General features: G+C 43.4%; 1 protein-coding gene across 4 annotated transcripts; it reads right to left on the bottom strand.

The window, feature by feature from the left end:
* Positions 1 to 388: 388 nt before the first annotated feature.
* On the bottom strand, positions 389 to 18560 carry LOC117209600 (facilitated trehalose transporter Tret1-like). 4 transcript variants are annotated; one of them, XM_033451830.1, is made up of 8 exons: positions 18408 to 18546; positions 9041 to 9106; positions 3829 to 4066; positions 2980 to 3336; positions 2325 to 2581; positions 1581 to 1832; positions 1134 to 1305; positions 389 to 899 (listed from the first exon to the last, which is right to left on the bottom strand). In XM_033451830.1, the coding sequence occupies exons 3-8, from the start codon at positions 3902 to 3904 to the stop codon at positions 619 to 621; spliced, it is 1395 nt and encodes a 464-aa protein (XP_033307721.1). In that variant the 5' UTR covers positions 3905 to 4066; positions 9041 to 9106; positions 18408 to 18546; the 3' UTR covers positions 389 to 618. The 4 variants fall into 4 exon arrangements, with proteins under 4 accessions (XP_033307721.1, XP_033307694.1, XP_033307704.1 ...); XM_033451803.1 differs by lacking the exon at positions 9041 to 9106 and having other exon boundaries at positions 619 to 899; positions 18408 to 18560; XM_033451813.1 differs by lacking the exons at positions 9041 to 9106; positions 18408 to 18546 and adding an exon at positions 14484 to 14635 and having other exon boundaries at positions 619 to 899.
* Positions 18561 to 19918: the final 1358 nt, after the last annotated feature.

Here is a 19918-nt window from a genome sequence, read left to right as displayed (position 1 = left end):
GATTAACCCGTTAGGTCAACGTCCATGAAAGAACGCGTTCAGGCTTTTTCGTTCAAACGGGGCCAACCTTCTCTCGTAATATAAATAACTCTCATCACACACTAATCTCAACGATTTTTCATTTTACATGGGCGGAGCCAACCACAGGCGCATCATTGTTGACTCGAGAATCGCACCAAGGGCAGGCAAGCTGCAACGCAGCTACGCATTGTACGTGCCTCTGCATATGTGCGTGCACGAACCGTATAGTCCTCGAGAGTTCAAGTTTAGCTTGCATCTCCTTCCTTCGTCGGAAAAGAATTTTGTCCGCTTGGAAAATGAGACTCTCTGAGTATTTCTCTTGGTAGGAAATTTATAATTTTAAATCCAGCGTTATACCGCGTGAGAGTTAAGGGATTAATTATTAATTATTCGATGTTTCTACATACGTGCATATTCGTTCAAGTCGAGCTACATTTATTTTTCAGAATTTACTTACAAAGTTTCTACGATCCACGCACCGGCATTTCACATTCATCTCGCCGTTATCGTACGATGACAAATTTATACTGCTATCGGTGCTCTCAGCGATAGATCCGCAGAAATATCTGTCTATGTATTTCTCGTGATCGAATGCTATCATCGTTCGTTGATGTCGTAGGTGCCGAACTCCCTTTGAATGTCGGCAAACGTCTTCCCCTTGGTCTCGACCATGCAGAATGTCACGAAAACCACGCTCAATAGGCAGATCATTGCGAAGAAAAAGAACACAGCTGCGTTCCCAACAGCATCGACCACGGAGGAAAACGATACGGTCACGATGAACGCCAGCATCCAGTTCAAACACGCCGCGCTGGAGGAAGCTGTCCCCTTTAGTTTCGCTGGGAAGATTTCGCCCATGTAGGCCCATGGTATGGGACCTGGTTTTTCGGAAAAGCAGTTTAAAACGCGATTGTGCGGCAAAAGAGTGTCATGTGAAATTGAAAAATGACTTTCGAGAGTTTACAGACGAAAACGAGTCTTTATCGACATCCAGTACCATCGAGATTTCAAATTCTCTCATTGATTTCTCGAATTCCCAAACGGTTCCGAATGGGTTAAGTAGAGATGGATTTGCGTTAAAAGCGAGGCGATGATGCTACTTTGTTACTAACCGGCACCCAGGCAGAAAGCCAGGATATATAGGCAAGCAGAAACGAGCGGTAACCAAAATAGACGGTCGGCTTGGTCGGGATTGTTGGTCCTCAAAACGAAGAAGATGCCTAGAGCCATCAGACAGAGACACATCACGCCGCAGGATATCATCATGAGGATCTTTCGACCCAGCTATAACAATTTTCCAAACGTTGCTACGCTTTTTGTCCTTTGTGAGTTGGAGATTCGAAGAACGAACGCTGCATTCGGTACGTCGATAAATTTGTGTACTTTGCAAGAAACATTCTCAACCCTTTCACGTTCGATGTCGCGTATAAGTAATTGGTAGGAAAGATATTTTTATCAAAAATAATTCGATTTTAAAAGGGTTAAAAGCCTGTCAGAAATTCTTCAACGACGAAACGCAGCGTCCGCTCGTCGCAATTGCGAAAGATACGAGCGACAACCTGATCGATCAACGAGGCCGATATAGCGCAGGCGATCACCTGGACGACTGCGAAGATCAACATCTGCAGCAGGGGATCCATGTCAACGCCAGTTTGCCTGAAGATCGTCTCGCAGTAGAAAATAATAGCGTTGATGCCGCTGAATTGTTGCGCGAACATCAACCCATATGCCACTCCCATGGTCTTCAACACTGGTTTCTTCAAGAACGCAGAGAACGTCACCTTCTCGCGCCTGCTTTTGTCTATTTGGTCCTATTTTCAAGTACCAAACGCTGCTTCAAAACGCGATACTCAGTTCATACTTGCCTTAAAATAAACCTTTGATGTACAGTAGAGTTCCATTTATTTCCATTTGTCATCGGATGGAAAGCAGATCATAAACCAGAGGTCCAGATAAATGGATTCAAGCGACAGAAATTCATTTAACCCCTCGGTAGCCTCGAAAAGTCAAATCCATCTAAAAATACCTCTAACTGTTCTTTCTTATCATAAATTGACTCGATGTCTGAGATACGTGGTCGTAATCGTCACGGATCGATAACTAAAGTTTGTAACAACTAAAATTTTGTTCCAACAAATGGAGTTCTACCGTACTGTTTCTCGAGCAAAAAGTATTTCTTCCTGGCTGGATATTTCGCTGCTCGCAAGTGTTCACACTGCCAGCGAACATAATTCGCGAATTGCTTGCGAGCAACGTAAGAATCTCGCAAATACTTCGGTATTTGTAGCAAGTGTAACACTGACTTTAAACGCGCTGATCTCAGGGTCGATATCGTACTCCGATCCACGGAAGAATCGCATCGACTTCTTGGCGGCTTCTTCGTTGTCTTTCGCCATGTAAAACAGCGGACTCTCCGGCATGAAGGTCATGATGCTGGCGAATAAGAGAGGAGCGATACCACATAGAATCGATATCACAACGATGTTCCTAGCGTAGCCGCAGCAGTAAGCATACAGAATCCCGATCACGAGTAACAATTGGAAGAAGACTCCCAAGGTACCTAATCATACAATAGAGTCAAGCTTTTTATTAAATCGTACTATAGTATTTAGAGTAATGCCTACTGAAGAGGATGGTACAACGTTTGAAAGCTTACGAATAGGAAGGTTTTTGTTACCATAATTTACATCGTTGATTATAGATCTGCTGTGTTAAACATCGGTTATCGATTGCCGTTATTATTGCCTGGCATTGTTTCTTCTTCGGAGCATCTTTTTGCCAGAAACTCTAAATATTCGCGATCCTATCATAAACTTTCTAACGTACCTCGTTCCCAGTAGACACTGATATAAATACTATGGCGCAAGAATCTTAATATTCTTTGAAACCGATCGAAAACAACTATATTTTTCCTTCGGTAAAGCGCAGTTCTGCTGCAGTTTCCTTTTTCTCTCGTACCTCTGATCTCTTTTTCGGAAATCTCGGCCGAGTACATCGGCGCGACGACGCAGAACATTCCGCCACAGGCGCCGGTTATCAATCTGCCCATGACTAAAAGCACGAACGTAGTCACCCCAATTGTGATGAACATCCAACCGAGAAGGAACGCGGGTACCAGCGACATCATCGTCCACTTTCGACCGATCTTGTCGACCAGGAAAGGCACCACTGGCATCCCAAGTGCTGCACCCAGCGGAAAAACCGACGCGATCACGTTCGTCGAGAATGTATCGTACTCGTGCTTCTCTTTCAGCACTTCGACGCACGGCGCGCTCCAACCAATTCCGCAGCCCAAAGAGAATCCGCCCATGCATGCTACAAAATTTACGCCATGTATCTACAGTCGATCGTTTCTCTTACCGATTTCACACCAGTGAATCATTAAAACACGTTCACAGTCCAAGGCAAGAACATACATATTACGACATCGTACGTCCAAAGAACCGATATATCGCGAATTAAAATCTCGTATAATTACGTGTACTAACACGTTGATCGCTACAATGGTTATCGGCGACTGCTAAACTTTTTACGATGCTTAAAACAAGGCAAATTTCACGGACTAACGAATTTTCAAGGATACGAACGAGCCTGAGTCTTTTCAAGCTAGTCCGAGTCCGTAATCTCGGATACCCGCATACGTCTAATCTACGCGACTATAGACCAATCACACCATAGGGGTTAGGGAACTGTGAACGTGTCAAAAAGATTGCAATTATCAGGCGAATAGGTTAAATCGTTTACATCGAACGAAATAATATTGAAAAACCGTCTATAGGAAGAAATTTCGGGAAGTAAGAAAAGAACCTGCGCAAGCAGCGATGTACTGTGGAAGCCTTCTCCGGAAGAGATTTTTGTAGTCCTCCTTGCCTCTATCCGCCATTTTTCGCTAGATACTGTTACCCGATCTCGATTTGCGATTATATTCGCTCGTTTTCCCTCTATGAAAATTGAATGTTTCTCGCCGTCACGTATAGGTACAGTCTGTGTGTTCTCTCATCGATGCTCGAGTACGATGATCATCCTTTTTTATGTGGCTATACGTCTTGAACAAAAGAGCACGTGGAAAATGGGGAGAACGTAGGAAAACGACGAGATGAAACGTTCGAAAGGAGGAAAGAAAACGATCCTCGGACCCGACACGTTTCCCTGTTCCAATAAACTCGTCGACCAGACTATGGTTCTCAAGGACGATACCTGCGGCGGCCGTATTCCCCGTCGACTGCGGGGACGACGCGGTGGTAATAGGGATAAGGTCCCTTCCTCACGCCCGGTTACTTCGGCTAACGACATTCAAATTCCATTAGGACAGCGCGCGATGTGCGGCTGACAACTTTCAGATTACAGATCGGCTCGTTCTCCTCGGTTTTGGCGAGAGAAGAACTCTTGTCGGAATAATGGCGGGGAGAGAAAGGGGAAGAACGGCAAGGAAAAGAGCTCGAAGAAACGGGAACGATTAAATCGCGAATACGGACCGGGTATTTAAATGAGTGCATCTACATTTTAAATATCTTCTTCGGTGCCACTGTGACTCCGGGTTGACTCGAATTCTTACGAATCCATTCATAACTTTATAGTATAAAGTATTTTTAATATAAAATCTATATATACATGTATATAATAACGATATATTTAGCAATATATATATTTTTTCACGAGAATCGATGACCTTTTGGTCCATTCTTTTTTTCCTTTTTCTTTTTGTTACAGTTAGTTTGGTCCAAAAATAGTAAAGCAAGTCTTGGAAATATTTTTGTTTGGATTTCTAGGAATCGAAGGAACCTCCTTTCTTAAGAAGCTTTGAAAATTCTAGATACTTTCGAATATTATACCTATGCGTTCTGTGCATTTATGCATCTTGAAGTTTTGTATACAAACTCTCGGTTTACTTGCCAACCAAACCAAGTATTTTGACTTTCATAATTTTCTATACCTACAAAACTTCGCGTCCGACACCGAGTAAGATCGCAAGCTGAAATCGCCTCGATGAGTTCTCGCTGATTTGCAGGGTGAACGACCTATGAACGAAGCTTTCCTCTACAACAGTGCATTGACGGGAGGAAGGAAATCGGAGGAAAGATAAAGAACGCGGCTGTTCTAGCTTCTATCTACATATACACCACGAGGCTGCTTCCGACGAGGAACGTCCGCGGAGGGAATTCTAGATAACCGATAACGATACGTACTCGACTGGTGATCGAGCTCTGAGAAACGCCGTGTCGTTGTACGATCGTAAGAGAGGATGCACTGTTCTTCCAGCGAAATCCGCCGCCCTTCGGGCCACGATAAGAAAAATAACGCACGAATCAACCGCCTCGTTATCCGTCTGCTAAAATTTGAGACGTCGAAGATGACTTTACTTCAGGCAAACGTCGGTCCAAAGGCTGAAAAGAACTCTTTTGCAAATCGAAGCGCTCGAACGAAAGTTTCCACAGTGCCGTGAACAGACACTGTCCTCCTAAGTTTAACCGCCCCATCTAGCGTTTCTTCGGTTTTCAGAATATACCTCTTGATCGAACGTCCGACTATCCGAATAATATCGAACTGTAACAGGAACCAAATACGCGAAATATACTCAGCTATGTCATACTCTCTGTATATTCGATCAGGTTAGCGATCTCGTTAGAAGTCCATCGTTATACACGTGTGCAATGAAGAAATTACTGAACGAATTAAGGAGAAATTTAGTAGCAATAGAAGCAAGCAACAGATGACGTGAAAATGTGTAATTTGTCAGTTGCGAAGGATTTGAAAAACAAATTAGAAGAGCAAGAGAAAAATAATCGTTCGCGACAAATTGTACCGCTTTTCATATAAACCGCGTTGACGAGTTTAGTCGTTCGATTGTTTAAAAAATTCGAGCGTTTAGTCCTTCTGTAACCAATTAATTCGAATAATCGAGGTCCTACTGCGTAAATTCGCCAAAGATAATTGCAAAGGCGCACAAGACGTAATTGCAACGTATCACGAACTCATTGCCTTTTTCTCGCCTTTCAAGCACACCGTTTCCATTCGCGTCGTGTCTCGGCTCTCCAGGTCCGCCGGGAGCACCCCGCATTTACATATAAATATAAGTAAAAAGCGTATTTGCATTCAAATGTCTGGCGGCAGGGTCGAGGTACAAAAGTTCGACGGCATTCTCGATCGAAAGTTCGCGGGAAGACTAACCGCGAGTGGAGCAAGTAAATGAAAGACACGTCGATGACGGAGAATTCGAGGGGTCGAACGGAAGATCGATCGAGCCACAAGTTCGACTGCCGATAATAATTCGGAAAATTTGTCCAATCAAACGTATCTTGGGAAATTACATTCCAATGGATATTATTAAAATCCATGTAGATAACATTTAAGTATTTGACTTTAGTACGCGATACATGTTTGCTACTTTTTATTATTTCACACTTTTCAGGAATAAAATATTCCAGATATCGGCAAGATGTTAAAAGAAACCGAAATCTTAAGAATATGCGAGAATAGTTGGATATTTGGCAATAAAATTAAAAAACAAATTATCGAGCTTTCAATCGAATCGCATTAGGTGTTCCGATACTTATGGACGATAGTAGTGTAGGTGGGCTGTGCATTGCTGCCACCTTAGCTTTCGAATTCAATTCGTCACGGAAGTTGCTGCAACGCAAAACGATAGAGTCCGGTTTGGGTGTCGATGGACATTAGCGGACTTGTTTTCCAACGACTAGACTAGTTATCGAAACATTGTGATTTCCGTGAAAAATTCGCTAACACATTGGCTATCGATCGTGGGATTAAAGTTGGTTACGGGCATCGAGGTAATGGAGCTGGATAATTGATCAAAATCCGAGTATTATATCTACCGTTCTATCTCTCGCGAGTTAATAGAATGTTATATCGAGTTCCATTCATCGAGGCTCATTCAAGAATAGGAATGAACTACGATCGCTCGTCATGGCTCGACGGCTTCCCCCTTACCAGATGAATATTCCATCTATCCAACGGTTATTTATCGTAGCGACGCTTAATCGTGCAACACTCGCGTCATTTGCCAGCAGTGAAACGCTTTGTCGTCGCTTAATTTACACCGAACCCTTGGAGTTCATCGATTCCGACTCAACGACTGTCTGTTGGCCGTTAATCAAAGATACGAGTTGGTTGTACGTAGGGTCCAAAGATGTACGAACTTGGTCGTTTAATCTTCAGAGACCGGAGAAGAAGATACGCGGTTAATTATCGCAACAGTGTCAGAGATCGCGACGACTCGAGCGCAGCATTCAACGGTAAAAATTTCCTCGTTTTCCACGTCTCTTGGAAACTTGCCTCGTTCGATATCCAACGTTGGCCATCGATATACGAAAAACGCTCCAATAGTCGGTAGTCGTCTAAACTCGATCCTCTCCCACGTCGTCCGCGAGCGCATAGAACGCAAGCAGACCTCCAAACGGCTTACATAAGCCGTCGACTGGCTTTGCTACCTTGAAGTCGGTCGTTGCCGCTGTCTCTTGCAATCGCTGCATGCCGGCGTATGCATCGAACGTTCTTTACAACCGACTGGCAATCAAGACTCACAACGACGCGTGCACGGGAACACACGGTGAAACGAGAGAGGAGAATGCACGCGGCAACGAATAGATTTCAATTTCAACGTGGGAATGCGCCTCTATGCCGGTGCTGGTATTGATCCTCGCGGGACGGATAATAAATTGTCGATTCGAGACCGTGCGTCCGGAGGAGACGTCGTTAAGAAGACGATACACGTCGCCTCTCTCTTCCCTCTAGTCCAACCAAACAATCTAACCCCCTTCGTACGTATTATTATTCCCGTGGCGGATTCCGGAGCTGAACGCGCCACTAACGAGCCAATCTCTGCGCGATGGAACGTTTAATGATCACGGTGTGTGATCTTTGTACCAATCGTCGGGGCAGACCTCGTCGATACCCTCTCGAACATCGGACGTGATATCAGGATGCGATCTCGAAAATTTTCCAGAGCTGGGAATCGCGAAACGAAGGGGCAATTGTTCATCGCGAATGGTCGAGAAGGTGGCTGGCAAAAGCGAGAGATGTATAGAAGCAATAATTATCGAGCGACAAGTGACGGGGAATTAATATCGTATCATTTTAATGAGAGATTGTAAATAGAATATTAATTTGTAAGTAACTTTTGCAATCCAAGCTATAGATCACCTCTACAAAAAATGGAAAGTACGTATTTTTTGTACATGATGTCAATGATATAAGAAAATCTAAATGGTCTAATCTATATTCTTCGTTATTTTGTCGTTTCTAGCACCTACGTGTACTCTGTTCGTTTCTCCTCGGATCTCGATATAGATCGTGACAAATTCGTAGATACGACCATCTTGGCTATTGAAGAAAATGCTGTGTTTCGCGTCTAAGATCGTGTCAAAGAAGGACGATCCTATTACGAATATATGTCCAGCTGAATTTCCTGCAAAATTTCACAGTTCGAAACTGTCGAAAATATACGTAACGCGCGAAGCTGTATAAAATTTGCAAAATAAAACGTGCGTGACGATGTTTCATAGAGAAAGAGTTTTTCTACGTTCGAAAGAGACATAAAAGTTAGAAAACCATCTAAACCTGTATCTATGCCACTAGCCACCTTTCTCAACCACGGAACGGTACTTCACCGAACGCCTGTTTTGTCGCAGAACTTGCAGGAAACTTGCAAGTAACTCACGGGGAAGCGACAAATTCGTTGGAACAAGTTTGCGACAACTTACAACGCGACGGACCAATTGTTTCGAGAAATCAGATCGAAACGTCGAGACGACCTAATTCCGAGGGGACATGGCCAGGGGATGAGAGAAAGAGAGTCGCCCACCCTCGCGCAATCGATTCTAACGAGAGAGGCTTAGGACGGCCGATCAAGCTCGTATAAATCACGGCTCCTTCCCCACAGGGTGTTAAGGCGGACGGGAATGGTGTTCCCGATAAAAGTCACCGGACCACAGGAAATTCCTTTCCCGTCGCTACGAATCGAACTTCGGGACATTGGTTTCTCGCTTAGCGGATTACGTACCACGTCGAGCGAGAGTGTATTTCGCTGCGAACTAAGAATACATAGGGGATCGGCCAGTGGATTTACCTGGAACAGAAAAAGGTAAAAGCGAACCATTAGATACGTGTAAATGCCAAATTCCATCGGGGTAAATGCGTAAGAGTTGAATAACGCGTCGAATACATCACGCGCCGACTGCGAGAAAACTTATAAGAGCTAGAACGTCGGTTCGATGTATAACTAATGGAAATAATAACAACACAATGGCCTCGTACAGAGAACGTGCTCGCGTTGATTTACTTTTCACGGTCTGCTACACCGTTATGGAACACCCACGCGTGTGTGTGCGTGTTCAAATACTCGTGCGAGTCTGAATAGCCGTGTGTGTCGTGGAATACGTGCGTGATCGAATCAGACACCAAAATTAACATTCTTTCTAAAATTTTTACGAAAAAAAAGTTTATTTCCGATTATACGGAAGATAATGATGGCTCTAAAATTCGAAAGGAATTCTTTGAAAAATTAAACGATTAAAAAATAATGGTCGCGATGATTACCGGTAACGAAAAAAATTTTCCTCGTCTACGATGATTTTTCTTTATTAAAATCGTTTAAATCGAGATATTTACTAATTCTTATACCGCAACTCTTTTGATGTCGATTAGAACCGTCACGATGTCGATGGCGCGTGAACGATATATCGCGACTCGATCCTAGAGAATCGGGGATCGGAGAGAACACACACGATTGCGCGACAAAAACCGCTCGCGCGACCGTTCGTAAATTATCGCGATCGCGCTTCACGCTCGATTTCAGAGAACCTCGTGTTGGCTTTATCGAAGCCGACGTCGACGAAAACGCTAGGGGATAATTGGTAATTTCGATCCATTTGTCAAACGGAACGCGGCAGCCTCGTTGGAACGTGTCACCACGAGCTACTTTTGCAAACGAGCCACCATACCGTCCACCCACCCATAAATCTTGGCGAATGCCGGCCGTTAATTTTTTGTCCCGCTCAGACTGACCTACAATGTAAGCTCGAAGCACCGGGATCGAAATAACTCGAGTATTCTCATTTTCAAGTTTGGCCTTTCGTCTTTTCAGCGTTGAAACTTAGCAACGGTACTAATATTTTCTTCTTGCCCAGTTGACAGACAATCGTACGAGATACAGTTACTTGCATTAATATTCGCACACGGTACTATCTGCGTACCTGTTGCTTTATATAAAAAGGGGTTGATTTAAATATCGCGTTGCTTATTTCTCGAGAATACAAACCAATTCATCTTCGAAATGAGGTGTAAAAGTGTTGTCCGTGATAATTGTGACTGCAGGCTGTAGATGTCGCTGCTAGGATACTGCTGTATTTTCTTCTCATTTAAGAATCGTGGAAGGAAAATCGGACTCCGGTCGCCAGGATTTGAACCAGGGGGTCCCGAACGTTCGTAACCTAAGGCGCTAACCACTGCGCTGTCGTCGTCCGACATTAGTTAGTGTCGAGTGGTGGTATTTGTGCTATCGAGTGCCTCCACAGAAATATCGTGTCGATCTGCTTCTCCCTTTTATCGAAGGAAAAACCGAAGCTCGATCGTTCGATAAGTTTGTCGTGATTTTTTAGTAAAACGCTCATAAGCCTAGATCTTTCGAACAAAAACTAGAACACATTCTGCACTCGGATTCTTTAGAATTTAGAATTGTTTCTCTTTTGACGTGTTTGTTTCAAAGATCGAAAACTTGTCGGTCGTGGTGCATTGCATCACATCCAATTACAAGTACGAACCAATACCGGCAAATCGAAGGCTCGAAAAGCAAATGCAAAAATAGCTGCCGCATTCCGACGCTTTACGAGCCGATAAGATACAAGTATTGTTTCTAAACTAGTTCTACGATGGAAAACCAAGTTTTGCGTATCAGGCTTCGAAACGTGTTATTACTCGATAAGATAGGAAAACTGGTCGGTGCTTCATTGTTGTCCTGTCCTAATCGGCATATCGTTCGAGCAACTCGCTTTTCAAACTCGCACTGGCACTGCCTCGGTGATTCATTGAACAACTTTAACACGATATACGTAAAGTAGAACGCAACGACGTTTTAAGAATCGATAACTACCAAACCACGAGTTTCGTTAAATACTCGTTCCGGTTTGAAACATATAGTTGGAATAAACTTATCGCGTAGTAAACTTATCTACGTATCAGCAGTTGAAATAAACAGAAAATAACGTTTGGAGAGTTATAAAGGAATCAACTTTGTTTGATTTACCTCGAGGCGATATGACGCTGACGCGATAGATCAGTGATTCCCAAGTTCAGAATCAGAATTCAACAAGATCTTTCTTCTTTTCTTTTTCCTTTCTTTCTTTCTTTTTGTAATCGCGTAGCTGCATCTGCTGTTGTAAATTTTAGAATTTGAATACAAAGTGTGCGTAAACACTTGTACATTTTCTAACGTGCGCTGTGACTACAAAGAGTTTGGGAACCACTGCTGCAGATGTATAGAGCGTCGCAACTCAAAATAATGCGGTTTTGTATTCCATTACTCGCCTGAAGAATCGCAAGTGTGTCAGCTAATGGTCGTGAAAATTTCAAGTTTCGAATTAGTCGATAATTTTAGAAATTTTAACAATATTCTGGTCGTTTCTGTGAGCGTCCTAACATTTCTGACTGCTGGTGCACATTAGAGAGTTATTAAACCGTCGTTGCACGCTTGCACGTTTTATTTCCATACCAATGCGTAGATGATTCTTTGCAACAGGAAGATGAGACAAAGAGCATTAATCGAATTCATCGACAATCAGGCAAGAATTGTTTTCTATTTGCAACTTATTTCTCAAAGTTTGGGCGTCCGTTTGTGCCACGCAATTTGATTTCGCGTTTCCTTTGGCGGTTTACGCGCAGCTGGCCGAAACAAATCGATCGATTGTTCGTTGCAGGGCTGCGGGTTGAATTCCACAAAACGACTAAGAAAAATAACCAGAGAGAGAAAGAGAGAGAGAAAAAGGGAGAGGAGAAGGAGGGAAAGAAAATGTGTTTTCCCATCTTGCGCGCTCCTGTTCTCTTCTCCCCGCCGTTATTTCTCGGCGATTCACCGTTATTGACGACGCGGTCGCGTTAGAAAACTCGTACGAATTTAATGTACCATAACAGAAATATTGCGAGCTCTTTTGTGACGGTGGTAGAGCCGACTCCGCGGGAAACTTCTTTCTTTTTCGCGCGTGCTGCTCTTTTACCTTTCCAGCCCGTTAACCACAATTCGCGCCAACGGTGTACACCCTTCCTTGCCTTTTAGGTACCGCAAAAGTACAAGCGATCTAAATAACAATTTAATATTCGATATATAGGAATATGTCGCCAGACACCGATTCTTCTTTTATAGTATTAGATCGTTTCGAAGCTTGGGGTATTTGAATTGTATATTTTGAAAAAAATATGGGTTTGGGATATACAGTGGGTCACGAAAGTATTCGTCGATACTGGTAGATTCAGACTGCTTTTATGAACGTATCGTGCGCGTTATGCGAGATATGTGTATTTTGAAATTTCATTGCCATTCTACAGGATCGCGACTCTACATACTGAATATGTCCTGAAACGTTTGCGGCGAAATTCTACGTAGAGATTCGAAATGAATCGAACAGTTCAAAATCGAAACTCTTGGAGAGATTTTTTGTTCGACTCGCGAGCCAAGATAATTTCCGAAGCAAAGGCGGTGAAAGCTGGATTTCCTCTCTTAACGATTGCGAGAGAAACGCTGAGGAAGCAGCAGCAGCCTGGGCTAAATCTACATTCTGCTGCATCCGAATCTCTTTCTTTTTCGCACAGACACGCAGAAGAGGGTGAAAATGTCCCCGGGAGGCTTCTCTCCCGCGAGTTGCGCAAAAAAACGTCCGCCTCTAGCCGCGCGAAGCACCATCGTCCAAAGTGTCCTCGTCTTCTTTCAGATTTATCATATTGCTCGCGTGTGGTGCGTGCATGAGAACCGGCGTACGTTTTTCACGAACCGTGAAACCTGCTTGAAACGCGTTTTCCAGTTCCAACTGGAACTTTTTCCACTAGCCGACTCGTCCCAGCTTTCCTTCGCTCTTTCGATTTTCTTTTCCGACGATTAATCGACTCCGGATGGGGTTTCGTTCGGTCGAAACTCCAAGGGGATTCCTTGGTAGCTCGCAAACATCCCAGATAAAATCGACGGGACGAAAACCAAATGGATCCAAAGACCTTTTCTTCAAAGTTTAGCAGCTTCTTTCGCGAGAAAGCGGGATTTTCATTGGGACGAGACGACGATGGTCGGGGATCCTCGGCGTGTGAATCCGGCCAGTGGCCCTTGTATGCTCGTTTTTTGCGTGGAAAAGGAAACGAGGAAGCAAAGAAGGAAGAGGCGAGTCGCTGGAAAAAAGAACTAAGGGGGGCCGGCCCTCTTAATGCCTCGCGGCAAAATTCGCTAAACGCTCGAAAGCAGCTGCTCCTGGCGTTACCAGTCATTTCCTCCTTTCTCTCTTTTTCTCGCTTCCCTTCAAAGTCTTTCTCCCTCTGAACCACGGTGTTTGTCATCTCTTCCACCTTGCTCCCATTACCACCCTATTTCCGCGCCTTCAAGATCCGCACTCTGAACTTCCGGCGTCCTGGCCTCGTGTCTACGCCTTCGGAATTATTCCACGACAAAGGAGGCGAAGCGCTCGAAAAATAAATACGCGCAAGACCGAAAGACAACTGCCACGGAACGTGGCTGAGTCATTGCCGTGTTTCGATCAGCGATTATTTTCCCGCAACCCTCGTTGCTCTTGTTCGGTTCTCGTTGATAGAACGGTCGGAATGTTGGAGAAATAAATGAGAAAAAACGAGTTGTACCTATTGTATTAGAAATGTTTGTGTCGTTATAAAATTACAAATTTTGCAATGGGAACATAATCGTCAAGTCCTATCGATGACTCCTTCCCACGTGTTCTAATTCATCGAGCAAAAGTAAAATCATCGACTCTTTTATTCTTAATGATAAAATGCTTATTACAAATTCCAGTCGGTTGATTTCACGTAAATAAATTTATTTCAAACTTTTTCATCCATTTGAAAGTCTTTGCTTTGAAAATACACTTCAAGATTTGCCATCGATCTAAAAAGATAATATTCAAATGGCCCGATACAAAATACATTGAAAAAGTATCCGTGTCGAATTTATTTGCCCAACTGGAGCTGGTCTTTGATCGTTTTTCTACTTTCACGCCGTAAGGTACATTAGCGAACCTTCGATCGTTCTTGGAACGAGCTCGTCGCGCTTTTCCAATTTCGCAAGCGAAGGTAAGAAGGGAGAGGGCAGGCGACGGCAGACTAGTTTCCCAAGTCCCAGCAGGGAAGCTCGACTCGAATTACCTTTAAGCAAGGGAGGCAAAAAACCGAACAGCTCGAGGGTCTCGGACAACGCAGCGTTCAAAATCGAACGCGCCCTTTCCTCCGTACAATTTGCATACCTTTCCTCCGAGAACTGAAATGACCCTGTGAAACGAGCATAAGGGTCCTTTCTGCGACGTCTAATGGTCTACGTCCCGTCGCATCTGCTCCAAATGGCACGGTACTAGCGTGGTTACGTAATTTTGTAACCGAGAATGGTTCTCCTCCCGCCCTTACCTGGCGAGAGAAACAACGATGACCGAAAATTGGGACTTTTCCGTGCCTCAAATATTCCTTAAAGCTTCGTAATATCGTTGCAAAGTAATTTATAGTCGTATATTATTATATCAGTCATATCAACGTAATGACTTAGATTTGTCATAGTAGGATTAAGAAAATGATCGATGTTTAGCGGTTAATTCTACATCGGTAATCGTCGATGTTATTATCTGGCCATAGGCAACCCAAAAAGTTTGTATCTCGAGCAAAATTTATCTCGTCAATTTCTTCGAAGCAAGTTTTTATCTTTCAAGGGTCTCTGAACGTTTCACTTAAAAAGTGAAAATATCCCCAAAATGTTGTCTAAGTTTAAAACAGTAAGAGAAAAAATTACAGTACAAAACTATGCTTGCCCACGAAGAGCTAAAAATTAGATAAGGCAACGTGTTCCTCTTCCGATATCGCTTTCTAAATCGTGGCCGAAGGTCACAACCAACCACGGAACTTTCCATCTATCTTCACTAGCGCGTAACACTATCACAGCGGGGAATTATCAACGAGTCTGGGAATGCGGACAATTTTCCTCGTTGCTTGGTCGAAACGTGACAAAACGAGAGAATAGTGGAGAGAGAGATAGAGGCGTCAAAGGGAGAGCCGGGGACACGATACTTCGCCGGGCGTTAATAATGAGCCAGCCATTCCAGCGGCATCGGTGTCACGTCGCTTTGTTCCTCCGCGTATTATTCGGTCGCGCGCGTATCTGGAATAATCAGTCGCGTTTTACCGAAATAGCGACGCGCATTGTCCCGCAGGGTCTAGACGACGTCGGACGAAACGCGTTGGAATCGCAATGGAGAACAAAGACCGCGTCGAGGACGAGAGAAAGGATTGTCAGAAAAGTTTCACCAGTTTCTAGACAACTAAAGGGAGCCAAGGAAAGTTCCTTTTCTAGATCGTGTCTGCGCATTCGCTTTCCATTGAGTTCATTTTGCTCTTCTTCTTCTTCTTTTTCTTCGTCTTCTTTTACCGACCTTCTTTTTCACGGACTAGTTCGAATTCTAGAGAAAACTTTCCTATTAATCGAACGGTTCCTTCCGTCCTCCACGTTCTGCAGTAACATGGCGAACTAGTCGGTGGAAATACGATTTTAATCGCTTCTATGAAGTTTAGAAAACTTTCTCCGCGATAGTAACCTATATCTGGTGAAACCTACTAGAGAAAAACACCATATTCTATTACTCTTCACCTCGATACGCGGTAGCAATACACGGCGAGCCTAAATTCGTAGCGCAACCAAAGTCAGCAAGATTCTATGGCTGAAAATAGGAGGAAAGATGAAAATTCCGCTTCTCGGGAAACCAAGTTTCGACGCTTGTCACGAGACAAAAGAGTAACAGACTCCGATATGACACATTCACGCGTGTCCAAAGCACTTCCGACAATGATGCAGGAAAACAGCGGGGAAAAAAGGTGCAGAGGGAAAAGAAACGTCAACAAGAGAGACAAAAGGAATCGATATTAGCCGCACCAATTCCATTCGAGCGATACAAAGCGTGATGAAGGTTTGGGGCGCATTATGATCGATGAAATACCGTATTAAGGGTCCCCATCCTAGAAACAGACGCACCTGCCACTCGTTTGTCCTCGATCCAGTACCTTTTCCGACCCCCCGGAAAGGCGCAAGCCTACAATGAGATTGTTTTGCCCCGTGTTCTCTCTCTCTCTCTCTCTTCTCGCGGACGCCTTTGGTCAGGAGTTTCGTCTCTCCGGAGAATAGACAAGCGTATCCGATAGCCGTGCTTATTGGATCCAACGTTGGAGACGCATCTTTCCCTTTCCACCGGCAGCGCAAGGGACGATTCTTCGTTAAGAAGATTACTCGATCCGGGGACCCCGAGATATCGAGATCTAACGTTACCTGACCGGCGATTATTATTTCACGAACACGAAGAGAATTTCGTTTGGGGCTTGCGCGACCCCACGACCGAAGTAATAAATCGTGCACCGGCCTCCTGGTCCCGTGACAGCAGAATCGAAGCGTTTTAGATTAGATAAGGCAACGTTTCCTACGAGGAATGTATTAACGAAGGACTCTTGTAAATTAGAAGTCGATAGCCACTACTCTTCCTCGTAAGTTACGAGGTACGTGAGTTTTCTAGCGAATGCGTATAAGTAGGAAGTTTTACGGGGATTAAAGCAACGTTGGATATCGATGATGGCAATGTGAAAGCCAGGTAGTTTTGATATCGTAAAGAAGGAATATTTTCTGCGTCGTAGTTCACCTATCAACAGGAAACGCATGTTACTTCTAAACGTAATAAAACACTGTTTAGATGTCAGTTTGTGTGACATGATATTATAGGAAAACGTTAGTCTCGATTTTCTGTATTTTTTAATGTAGAAAGTATTTCGATAGAAATTTTTAAAAGAAGTTAGTTGGCAGATGCGCGGAAATTAACTGCTTGGCGTATAAATTGGTTTCAAGACAATTGCTGAAAATATATATACAACGGTTACAAAAACGATTTGCATATGCCTATCATTTCCAACGAAACGCTTTTTTATCAGGTTTTATACGTATCCCATTTTCCTAACATCAAATTTTTCTAATCATATGTAAATATACACCTGCTACTAGATGATACGAAATTTAATATACCTAAATCTAATTGATTAGGTTTACCGGTATATAAATGCTATCACACAATGACGTGCGAATACTTGTCGAGGCGACTGCATATATACGAGACACGAGTAATAAGCATGAAATTCAAAATGACACGAAGAATGATGTACGTAATTGTTTCGAGCAGTCTACTTGATTTAATAGCCTCTTTCAATCCTCTGTTAATTAAAAATATCTCCTACGTCATGCCAGGCTTTGAAACAGCTTACACATTTTGACACGATGCGTGTATCACTTCACGTTGAAGTAATAAATGTTATCTCTACGTTGAAGAAACGAGGAAATTGGCATAACTGAGTAGCAGATACATGTTATCTGCAAAGAACACACGTTTGTGCGAGTACGTGTTTCTCCAGGAAAACTAAAATATAAAAATCAAGACGCCGATTGCTTCGAATTGCAAAGGAAAACAAGTCCGGAAGATGAAAAATCATATGAATATTCTCGATAAAAGTCATCGGTACCTTTTATACTTTTTCCTTATAAAGTGAGAGAAACTGATTGCTCATACGGAAACGGTAATCCCGCGCTGGGAATGTCCCCGACGTTTTTAATTCTTTCCTGTTAAAATAAACAGCGAACGCTGAAAATATCCAACGAATAGTCAATGTATAATATTTTGATATAAAATAGAAAAGACTCATCGAACGAACGTATCGTTTTCTCGTGGCTGTCACGATCTTGCACAAAAATGACGTGTCGCTATACAGTATATATCAACGATTATATTAGAATTTCGAGATCTCGAGTTCCGTAGAAACCGCGAATTTCAAAAACAATATCAGTTTAACGTTCTACTAGCTTAGAAAATTCTTTAGCGAAAGATCGTATCGTTTAATGAAAATCGACTTAGAATTCCGCTATGTTGGAAAATTCTTTGGCAAAAATTTCGACGAACTAAAAAATGAGAAACTTCAATTTCGAATTCACGATAGAATTAACAGATAATCCGATTCAATTACAAATAGAAGAACGATTCGAAATTTTTGCTCGCCAATGGACAAACCTCGTGAACCAACAAAGATAAATTCATATCCAGCGGTTAATACTTATTAAACGATGAATAACACAGCCGAAAAGAAACTTCTTAACCACTCACCTGTAAAATCTCATCGCAAAGAAATCACTTATTCTTGTACTTTTATCGACAGTGACAAACTCGTAGCAGAAGTGGAACAATTTTTTCTGGACGCTTCGAGTCCCAAGCAACGATAGGATTCGACTGTTCGGGACGAGTTACCGCGACTAAATATGTTCCAGCGTCCCCTGCTTACGTAAGCCGTTACTTTTTCCTCCTATTGCCTACCACTAACCAATCTGGCCCGAGCATTCGCTTGATTAATACCGACACGTGAGGTGACGCCTGGAAGAACCCGTGTGTGGGCCCACCTTCGGTCGAACGTCACGTAGAATCAACCGCGAATCCAGTCGGTATTGTTTCGCTTCCACGGGTAGCTGTAACAGGTGCCGTTTTATGGTCTTGCGGCCGTGTGACTTTATCGATGATATTCGAGTAGCAACGTAATCGAATAAACTGATTTTGTCGACAGAACTGCGCGAGAACTTTATCTGTAATCATCGTATAACAGACAAGGGGCTGATTTTAGGCGCAAAAGTGAATGGAAAATGTAAAACAAAATTTGTTTATACGGCAATTTTTACAAATCGTCCACACAGAGAAAAAATTTATACCAATCGTTTGCGTATGAGTTTAGAAAATTTAATCTCTTCGTAGAGTTTAATGTCTTGACGGAGGAAAGGTGGGAAAAGGCAGTGTACGATGAAAGAAACAATTTGTTCGGCAAAAAAGAGAGATTTCAAGGGTCGGTGGGAATACAACGAGGGGGGAGAGATTCGCGAAAAAATCCCTCTTTTCCGAATAGAATCACGCCGAAGAAGGAACAGGTATACGGAAGCGTTGTCCGGTCGCGTATCCTCGAAAAGCTCTCGTTCCTATCATATTTATGAGATGCCTCGAACCAACTGACTGCGACACCATATATATTTTATATACATATATATATATATATAATATATAATATATATAGGGACGGGGTATATCAGCGTGGTCAAAAAGTGGCTCTCTGTCCGTGTGGAACTCTATGTATTCGGTCGCGCAATAAGACGTGACCTGCACGAGTGGGAAATTGGCTGAAAGCTCACGTCGCACGGTCTTCAAACGAGAAAAATCCGGAGCCCTCCCTTTGAACCTGTCGATTCTGCGAAGGGGAAAAGGGAAAAAGGCGTTTTCCGCGATTCTATTGCCCCCTTCTCCGCTCCCGGTTTCTCTTTTGCTTCGTTCGTTTTATCCTCCCTTGTAGAGATCGACAGAATTTCGATCCGTCGGCACCCTTCGATCCATCCGAAAAGTCGCAGCACATTGGCACGCAATCAAGCGGTAGTTTGAGCCGACCGATGCCTTCCGAAATGGTGGCGCGTACAACTCACCCCCATTCTTCTAACCCAATCGAATTCATCGCGCCGCATTAGCAGCTGTCGAAGCCGATCAAGGTCGTTATTCGATGCGAGCTGAAATCTGGCCACGAAAACGGCAGCGAAACGCGGCAAGAGCCTGCACGATCTCGTCCGCCTTTCCCTTTGTCCGACGAC

This window comes from Bombus bifarius, unplaced genomic scaffold (genome assembly GCF_011952205.1).
Source record: "Bombus bifarius isolate JDL3187 unplaced genomic scaffold, Bbif_JDL3187 scf7180000007968, whole genome shotgun sequence".
NCBI lineage: Eukaryota > Metazoa > Arthropoda > Insecta > Hymenoptera > Apidae > Bombus > Bombus bifarius.
The sequence above is the reverse complement of the archived record's forward strand: the minus strand, read 5'-3'. Positions and strand labels throughout refer to the sequence as shown.

What these genes read in the sequence shown, in the direction of transcription:
- LOC117209600 (XM_033451803.1), bottom strand. Translation starts at nt 3,904, where the DNA reads ATGGCGGATAGAGGCAAGGAGGACTACAAAAATCTCTTCCGGAGAAGG. An exon ending in GTACATCGCTGCTTGCGCAG is followed by an intron (nt 3,337 to 3,828) that starts GTTCTTTTCTTA and finishes TAAATTTTGTAG; the next exon opens with CATGCATGGGCGGATTCTCT. An exon ending in CTGAGATCAGCGCGTTTAAA is followed by an intron (nt 1,833 to 2,324) that starts GTCAGTGTTACA and finishes ACTTGAAAATAG; the next exon opens with GACCAAATAGACAAAAGCAG.